General features: G+C 40.9%; 1 protein-coding gene across 1 annotated transcript in view; it reads left to right on the top strand.

The window, feature by feature from the left end:
- The first annotated feature begins 9,721 nt into the window (after positions 1–9,721).
- Positions 9,722–10,019, top strand: part of GPR75 (G protein-coupled receptor 75) — a 2,000-nt gene continuing 1,702 nt past the window's right edge. Inside the window, exon 1 of the mRNA XM_010004951.1 lies at positions 9,722–9,730. Coding sequence (XP_010003253.1) covers positions 9,722–9,730 — 9 coding nt within the window. The remainder of the gene's footprint in view (positions 9,731–10,019) is intronic.

The raw sequence follows: 10,019 nt of genomic DNA on the forward strand, positions 1-10,019 counted from the left end.
TGAAAAGGCTCTGAATGGCTGACTGTTTGTAATGGCATATTCTCATAAAGATTGTCACTGTTTGAGCAAGCATATCTTGTTCAAAGATTGTGGAAGCTCTGTGTGTTTTTTGCCTGCGGCTGTGTTCAGAGACTGGTATCTATTGGCTATTTAACAACATGTTTAATATGTGTAAAAGACTGTATAAATTGTAGAGGCATTGCATTGACAAAACATTGTACAGTTTGCAACCTTTTACATAACACCATTGTGAGATTAATTTGTAAAGATTCATACTTAGATGTTAATACGGTAGTAGTTCTGGCTTTTGTATCAAATCAAATGCCATTATTAGTTTTTTAAATTATTTTCTTTAACAGAATATCTCCTTGTGTCTGAAAGGCAGAGGTTTTGTTTTGGTTTTCTTGTATCTCGTTACTACTACGTGTCATTCAGATTTTAATGCAACACTTGCGGCCATCTCTAAATGCTGACATCACATATTCTGGTGTGACAGGTTCATAGAATGTGAGGTACATTGAAATAATTCATAAACTGGTGTGTGTTTCAGCTTTCATGCAACCCCACAGGAGCACTGATACATTTCGAGTGATCTACCTGTTGAGCGTGTGATTCATTCCAAACTTCAAAGCACAGCAGTGTTCCTGGTGCAGTATTTAATGAGTGTCAGCACACAGATGTAACCACTGTATAGCGTAGTGCCAAAATTATTATTTCAATTGTGTACGTAGTTTAAGACCCAATAAATGGATTGTTTGTAACATCTGCATTTTTTGTATTTGTAAAGCGGACATTTCTTATTTTGAGACCAGAACTTCAGGTGGTTCCTTGTGCTTTTGAGCTTTTTATACCAGGTGTGTGTTTATGGTGGGATTTGGCAGTGAGTATTAAAAATGTCATTCTAAGGTTTGGGAAAATAGCTTTTCTATTTACATCAAACTATCTTGTTCTTGGTGAGGCTTGCCAAAAATTACTAACTTATGGGAAGTACACTTCAAATTGGAGAAACTAGTTTGAAGTGGAGGAGATTTTACTGATAGAATTTTTTTAAACTGGAAAGTAATGGAAAGTATTTGCTGCAAAGGATGTGTTGGCTGATTAGCTGATGGAGTAGACGGTGTGTGTGCTGTTTGGCCTGCACTAAGGGCAGCTAACTACAACATCCAGCTCTGCTCCTTTTGATGGTAGTTGGGAGTTTCTTTTCTTACATTTCTAGAGTCAAAATGTAGCTGGAATGCTGGTTGCTGTGTTGAGGGTCCAGTGCTTTATAGATAATAGTTCAGCAGTCAGAGCCATGATGGCAACTAAGCAGGTGGTATTATTTAATCATAGCTGTTTCTAAATCAGCAATAAATTACTCGATACAAACAGATCACCCACAAAACAGAGTGCCTATTTAAAGTACAGTTCTACAGGATAAGATATACCTATGGTAGCGTAAACAAACTTTTACTAATTGAGTTCTTGTGGGTGAAAGATTTGTTAGTCTCCTATTCTGAGAATGTAGGAACAATTTTGAGTTCCTCATCAAATACCACAACTTTGTTGATACTTTTGTTCCCAAACTTTATCCAAGCAATATGCATGTGTGATGAGTTCTGAGCTTTCTGTCACTGACTTCTTATGCTGTCTCTTCCCTAAAGCTTTAGAAATTAACTATGAGACTTCAGGCTGGAGAGGGAGACATTTCTAGTATGAGAAAAGGGATTTTTTATATTTTATTTTTTTTTTTCACTTGAACAGTAAGGGAGATGGAAAAAGACCTTAGAGATGGTCTGGTAGATTTGATAGCCGTAGTGACCCTGTGTCAGTCTGCACAAATAATCTGACCCCTGCTGTTTGAAGTACCAAGGAATTGCAATGATGTAAGGCAGAAGGCATTTGTTTGGCTTTTGTGGGTTTTTTATGCTAGAGCTGCAGTGTCTTACTGTCTTGCAGGTGCATTAAGAATGGAGTGATCTCCTGTATTTCCATAACCAACTGGGTATGTTTCTGAAAACCTGCTGAAATCTGAGAAGAGACATTCACATTGGCACTGTGCAGAACAGGAATGGAGGAATTTCACCTGGACCTGATTTAGACTTCCAGGCAATCTGCAGGCTAGAGGTAACCCATGCTCTAGGGAAGGGGTTTTGTGGTGGTCAATCCAGTGAGGTAGCCAGGGATGAGGGCAGCAGTCATGTCACAGACACAGTGCAAGGAACTGGAAGTTTGATGACAAAAGAAAATTAAGCTGTGTGGAAGATGCAGAATATTGTTAATCTGTTTAAAGCAATGCACAGCCAAATTGTAACTGGTTTGCACTGAGGGGGTTTTTTCTCTCAGTCCAAAGGTCCTTCTCAGAGCTATTAAAATTATTTTAGAAGGGAAATTGCAGGAGTTGAGAGGGGGGAAAAAAAGGTTAGTATCTCTTCCTGGGAAGGAGAGTGACTCTTAGTAAAGCAGTCTTGAATCAGGAGTTCTCTCTCGGCACAGATGAAATCTTCAACTATTGACTACAAAATTGAGTAGCAAAATTATATTTTATTTCTGATGGATTAGGATGCAGGTTTAGAGGAATTATCTGTATCCTACCAAGGCAGACTTTTTTAAAGGGTGAAAAGGTGGAGGAGCCTTGCTGGCCATGATCCTTTTCTAATTCTGGATTACGTATCTGTTTCCATGAAAGGCCGGTGGAAGTTCAGCCTGCTTTCCCTGCTTGGGCTCACAGCACCCTCACTGATGGAGGTGATTTGTATACATTACCTTTTATGATTAGCATACTTAGGAAAAGCAGCTATAAACCTGGTAACTGTGTGTTAGCATTAAATCTAGTGAGGTTAGCAATATATCTATGTAGAAGCCTAGGTGGAAATATCCTATTAAGGAAATTCACTCAGGAAATATTCTATTAAGGAATAAAAGCTTAACCGATACTTTCCTTTCCTGGCTTTTATTTGTATTTTCTGGGTTATTATACCTTTTATATTCCACTATCTTTCTCCTACAACTCTTCTGTAAATTGGAAGGTACTACTCTTAGGTCTGAGATGGGGACGGGTCTCCATAATAAAAACTAATTTCGAGTTTGTTGTGGTAAACATCTGCAAAACCTGACCCTATTAACAGAAATGTCTTGAGAACAGTTTCTCCTTATTCAGTAGGAACTCCAAGGCTGAAAAACATGGGAAGCTTGATAGTACAAGAGTGTGCTGCCTTTTTTTTTTTTTTTTTTAGAACTGAGTCCCTTGCATCTCCAATGGTCTTTTCAAGATGGGATTTATTTCAACTGAATCTTGTCCATCTTATTGTGTGTCCCTGTATTATGCTAGTGTTTGCTAAGATACTCACACTTCTGTTTTCTTGAATATTGATGTTCCTTTTCTCCATTTTCTGCCAGTTGGCTGCCTTTTAAATGTCTGGCAGTTCCGCTAAGGTCAAGGCACTTGCTGCTTTGTACTTCTGATGCCTCTGAGGACTTTAGCCTTCCACCCAGTCCAGTATATCATCTACAGCTCATGATGGGAAATGACTGCTACCAAACTGTTTCCTCTTCCACAGTATGGCTTTGCCATCGGGTCACTTCACACAGGCATGTCCCCAAAGAGTGAACCCATTCCTGGAGTTTCTCTTTGTTACACTACAAGATTCTGATCTCTATTGTATTGTGATGTTTTGTGACAGTATTCCAAGAGAAGTTTTAATTTGTGTTTTTATTTTGTTCTGTGGTAATAGCACGAGTCAGTAATTTTGTTTTGAATTCTTGCTTTGAATTCTTTCTTCTTTCTTTTCAGGCTTCTCCCGGAAAGATGAGAATGTAGGAACCGTTCTGCAAAATAAAGGAAACTCAAATTTATCATGTAGAATACTTTGTGTTGGAAATCCTGATGCCTAATCAAAACCACTTATAAATACAAACATAAAGACCTGGTTCTATTAAGAAAGAATTTCACCTCCCCAGGAAGCAGCTGTGGTAGCCCCACAGTCTCCTTCTAGCTCCACTTGTGGAGCCTGATCCTGAGTTTCTTGCAAGACCCTTGTTATTGGCCTGCATTACACATCAGTCTTGTTTCTGCTTTCTGCCACACAGTGACTTAAACTGCACATTTCTTACCCTCTTTTTCTGATCCTTCTTCCCAGCTCTTTCCCACATCAAAGATAAGCAGAACCAGAGTGCTGCAAACAGGAATATCCTCAGTAAAGCCCTCCAATTCTGCTGATGCAACTTCTTACCTTGTCAGCATCCAGTACCAGGAACCTCTCTTTCTCAGAGTTTATTTTTCACTACTTGGATATGAATGCCCATTGGGTGACCACGGGCTCTGTATCATTCAGTCCACCTCAGGGCAGGATGGCCTTTTTGGTATCTTCCTTGTCAAAATGTAAATAGCTGATCTTCTCTGTGCAGTATAGATGATGGCAGGACAAAATGTGGGGAGTGAAAGCTCTGGCAGCCTGGCCAGGTCTTCATAGGTACCTTGACCATGTGTGGAATAAAAATCTGTGCTTATCTGCATATTTTTAAGGGTGAAAGACTGTGGGTTTTTCTACATAATTAGAGCTCACAGGTATGAAATTATAGACTATCAAGTGATGGTTGAATTCCCAGAATGAAATGTGTGCACGGTGTGAAAAGGCTCTGAATGGCTGACTGTTTGTAATGGCATATTCTCATAAAGATTGTCACTGTTTGAGCAAGCATATCTTGTTCAAAGATTGTGGAAGCTCTGTGTGTTTTTTGCCTGCGGCTGTGTTCAGAGACTGGTATCTATTGGCTATTTAACAACATGTTTAATATGTGTAAAAGACTGTATAAATTGTAGAGGCATTGCATTGACAAAACATTGTACAGTTTGCAACCTTTTACATAACACCATTGTGAGATTAATTTGTAAAGATTCATACTTAGATGTTAATACGGTAGTAGTTCTGGCTTTTGTATCAAATCAAATGCCATTATTAGTTTTTTAAATTATTTTCTTTAACAGAATATCTCCTTGTGTCTGAAAGGCAGAGGTTTTGTTTTGGTTTTCTTGTATCTCGTTACTACTACGTGTCATTCAGATTTTAATGCAACACTTGCGGCCATCTCTAAATGCTGACATCACATATTCTGGTGTGACAGGTTCATAGAATGTGAGGTACATTGAAATAATTCATAAACTGGTGTGTGTTTCAGCTTTCATGCAACCCCACAGGAGCACTGATACATTTCGAGTGATCTACCTGTTGAGCGTGTGATTCATTCCAAACTTCAAAGCACAGCAGTGTTCCTGGTGCAGTATTTAATGAGTGTCAGCACACAGATGTAACCACTGTATAGCGTAGTGCCAAAATTATTATTTCAATTGTGTACGTAGTTTAAGACCCAATAAATGGATTGTTTGTAACATCTGCATTTTTTGTATTTGTAAAGCGGACATTTCTTATTTTGAGACCAGAACTTCAGGTGGTTCCTTGTGCTTTTGAGCTTTTTATACCAGGTGTGTGTTTATGGTGGGATTTGGCAGTGAGTATTAAAAATGTCATTCTAAGGTTTGGGAAAATAGCTTTTCTATTTACATCAAACTATCTTGTTCTTGGTGAGGCTTGCCAAAAATTACTAACTTATGGGAAGTACACTTCAAATTGGAGAAACTAGTTTGAAGTGGAGGAGATTTTACTGATAGAATTTTTTTAAACTGGAAAGTAATGGAAAGTATTTGCTGCAAAGGATGTGTTGGCTGATTAGCTGATGGAGTAGACGGTGTGTGTGCTGTTTGGCCTGCACTAAGGGCAGCTAACTACAACATCCAGCTCTGCTCCTTTTGATGGTAGTTGGGAGTTTCTTTTCTTACATTTCTAGAGTCAAAATGTAGCTGGAATGCTGGTTGCTGTGTTGAGGGTCCAGTGCTTTATAGATAATAGTTCAGCAGTCAGAGCCATGATGGCAACTAAGCAGGTGGTATTATTTAATCATAGCTGTTTCTAAATCAGCAATAAATTACTCGATACAAACAGATCACCCACAAAACAGAGTGCCTATTTAAAGTACAGTTCTACAGGATAAGATATACCTATGGTAGCGTAAACAAACTTTTACTAATTGAGTTCTTGTGGGTGAAAGATTTGTTAGTCTCCTATTCTGAGAATGTAGGAACAATTTTGAGTTCCTCATCAAATACCACAACTTTGTTGATACTTTTGTTCCCAAACTTTATCCAAGCAATATGCATGTGTGATGAGTTCTGAGCTTTCTGTCACTGACTTCTTATGCTGTCTCTTCCCTAAAGCTTTAGAAATTAACTATGAGACTTCAGGCTGGAGAGGGAGACATTTCTAGTATGAGAAAAGGGATTTTTTATATTTTATTTTTTTTTTTCACTTGAACAGTAAGGGAGATGGAAAAAGACCTTAGAGATGGTCTGGTAGATTTGATAGCCGTAGTGACCCTGTGTCAGTCTGCACAAATAATCTGACCCCTGCTGTTTGAAGTACCAAGGAATTGCAATGATGTAAGGCAGAAGGCATTTGTTTGGCTTTTGTGGGTTTTTTATGCTAGAGCTGCAGTGTCTTACTGTCTTGCAGGTGCATTAAGAATGGAGTGATCTCCTGTATTTCCATAACCAACTGGGTATGTTTCTGAAAACCTGCTGAAATCTGAGAAGAGACATTCACATTGGCACTGTGCAGAACAGGAATGGAGGAATTTCACCTGGACCTGATTTAGACTTCCAGGCAATCTGCAGGCTAGAGGTAACCCATGCTCTAGGGAAGGGGTTTTGTGGTGGTCAATCCAGTGAGGTAGCCAGGGATGAGGGCAGCAGTCATGTCACAGACACAGTGCAAGGAACTGGAAGTTTGATGACAAAAGAAAATTAAGCTGTGTGGAAGATGCAGAATATTGTTAATCTGTTTAAAGCAATGCACAGCCAAATTGTAACTGGTTTGCACTGAGGGGGTTTTTTCTCTCAGTCCAAAGGTCCTTCTCAGAGCTATTAAAATTATTTTAGAAGGGAAATTGCAGGAGTTGAGAGGGGGGAAAAAAAGGTTAGTATCTCTTCCTGGGAAGGAGAGTGACTCTTAGTAAAGCAGTCTTGAATCAGGAGTTCTCTCTCGGCACAGATGAAATCTTCAACTATTGACTACAAAATTGAGTAGCAAAATTATATTTTATTTCTGATGGATTAGGATGCAGGTTTAGAGGAATTATCTGTATCCTACCAAGGCAGACTTTTTTAAAGGGTGAAAAGGTGGAGGAGCCTTGCTGGCCATGATCCTTTTCTAATTCTGGATTACGTATCTGTTTCCATGAAAGGCCGGTGGAAGTTCAGCCTGCTTTCCCTGCTTGGGCTCACAGCACCCTCACTGATGGAGGTGATTTGTATACATTACCTTTTATGATTAGCATACTTAGGAAAAGCAGCTATAAACCTGGTAACTGTGTGTTAGCATTAAATCTAGTGAGGTTAGCAATATATCTATGTAGAAGCCTAGGTGGAAATATCCTATTAAGGAAATTCACTCAGGAAATATTCTATTAAGGAATAAAAGCTTAACCGATACTTTCCTTTCCTGGCTTTTATTTGTATTTTCTGGGTTATTATACCTTTTATATTCCACTATCTTTCTCCTACAACTCTTCTGTAAATTGGAAGGTACTACTCTTAGGTCTGAGATGGGGACGGGTCTCCATAATAAAAACTAATTTCGAGTTTGTTGTGGTAAACATCTGCAAAACCTGACCCTATTAACAGAAATGTCTTGAGAACAGTTTCTCCTTATTCAGTAGGAACTCCAAGGCTGAAAAACATGGGAAGCTTGATAGTACAAGAGTGTGCTGCCTTTTTTTTTTTTTTTTTTTCATTTAGGGAAAGGCTCAAGATTGCTGCAAAGAGACCTAATATCCAAATACCTTGTGCAAGGTGCTGCAAAAATTATTGGGGTTGTGATTCCTGCCTTGCAAAATTTAGGCTGTTTTCTTCCCTGCCTCTTCTTCCTCAAACATTGGCAGTTCTTTTAAAAGGGAGCAGGCCAGCAAGATGCTGTGCCAAAGGGACTGTGCAGTGCCCCATTTTCCCATGGAGATCCTTTTTTGCCTTGCCTTATCCCCTCACCACCTGAGGAGAAGGCCCGTGTTCAATGACCTTCTCTTGCAGCCTTCACTGGGTCTCTGCTGAATGCCCAGGGCCAGCCCCAGCATTTCTCAACAAGTCTCACCAGAAGGCTCCCTGAACTTTGCCTGCTGAAATTCTTTGAAGCTTGCAGGCTGTAATGAACCTCTTTCTTCATTTCAGACCACAGTCAGCAACTACAGAGGGGTGAAACATCTTCAACAAAATCAAAAAAACACCCTTGCTCCTCATGGATCTACTAAACATTGCATTGATGAATTGAGTGACAATTTCAACCTATTGCTAATAGAAAGATGCAGACTTTTCTCTTGCATGTTCCTTGTTCTAAAATAGCTAACCTTCTGTAGTGTCCAAGCCTTACCATTTTCAAGGAGGGAGATCCCAGCTTGTCAGTGAAAAAAAACAACTTATACTCAATAGGGCCAGGATTCACCTGGAGAATTCAAATGAACTGTGGCTGAAGAAAAAAAATACAAGTAAGAGTGAAAATAAAAGTGATAGCCATGTTGAGAGAGAGAGAACATAGATTAACAGAAAGCTGTGGGCATGGTATTTTCTCCCTTCTATATGCAAGTAGTTAAAGAACAAACCCAAGGCCAAACGCACCTGCTCTGGGTGCCCAGGTTGCAAGGCATTGCTAGCATTTCCCTGCCACAGACCCCAGCAAATTCAGACTGGTTTCCAGCTAGAATTGTGTTTAGCACACAAGGCTTATGGGCTGGGCTGCAGCTGAGAGTCATGGGTGGGCTGAAAAAGTCACTGTTTTAGAAAGAAATGCATTGAAAAATAAATGAGCAGATAGCACTGACAAGCTTTCAGATGCCAACCTGGCACTTGTATCCCTGTATGGATGCTTCTAGAGAGCTCCACTATGATTGCTGGGAGTAGGGGAAGATTATTAAGACAAGATACAGAATAAATATATACATAAAGTATATGTAGAAATGTGCATCATAAGACCCCCATGCATATGTTGGAAGTACTGGATCTGCTGTATTTTCATAGCACGTGTGGGCCTTGCCTGGCTGGACTTAGATCTCTCCCACCTGCATTTCCAGCGCCTGACAGGGAGGTCCTGTGGTGGCACCTGCAGGTGACAGCTGTGCTGACTTCAAGAACGTGAGCTGAGTGTTTCCTCATCAACAAGCCTCTGTAAGTATTACAGAACGATCCCTTTAGGTGCTCAGACATCCAACACTCTACGTGACTTAAAACGGCATCTACTGTATTTGTGATAGTAGTAGAAACAATAAAGAAATAAAATTGGCATTTTTGCTCCCTTATGGGAATACAGGAGCTCCTTTGTCTTAGATCCTATTCTGAGCACTGAAAAGCAAACAAAGGGCCAACTCTACCCTACTGCAAAAGTGCAAGCAGGGGAAGACACAGTGAACAAAACTCTGCCTTAAACATTGATGAGCAACAGGTTTTGGCTTGGGGCAGATAACTTTGTTGGCTTTAAGTCAGCAGTGAGAGACCTCCAAGCCTTGGATGCCCAGCTCTTAACTGGCTTCTCAGTGTTACCAAAGCTTGCAGACCAAGCGGGGCCCACGTTCCTTGGCCATGCAGCCAGCTCCCTCAGCCGGGGCTGCTGCTGTGGGTGCTCCTGGTGGTACTTCTGGATCGGCTATGGGACACGTTGGAAGTTAACAGGGAGAGGCAGAGAGGAGACTGTAGGAACTCACAGATTAAAACCAAAGCCTATAGCAGCCCCTTGGTGCAGGTGTGTGCAGCTGCACGGGGAGGTTTGTGTAACCGCTTCTTGCCGGGCGGGGTGGGGAGCAGGGAGGCTGTGCCCTGCAGACCCCTGTCCCAGCCCTAACAGCTCCCGCCCGGGGCCCGCCGGGCGCCCCTCCTGCAGCGCCGCGGTGCCGGGGCGGGGAAGGGGCCGGGCCGGGTGGCTGCGGGGGGCGGTGCGGTGCTGGGG

The sequence above is a fragment of the Chaetura pelagica genome, unplaced genomic scaffold, assembly GCF_000747805.2.
Source record: "Chaetura pelagica isolate M959 unplaced genomic scaffold, ChaPel_1.0 scaffold171, whole genome shotgun sequence".
Classification (NCBI taxonomy): Eukaryota; Metazoa; Chordata; class Aves; order Apodiformes; family Apodidae; genus Chaetura; species Chaetura pelagica.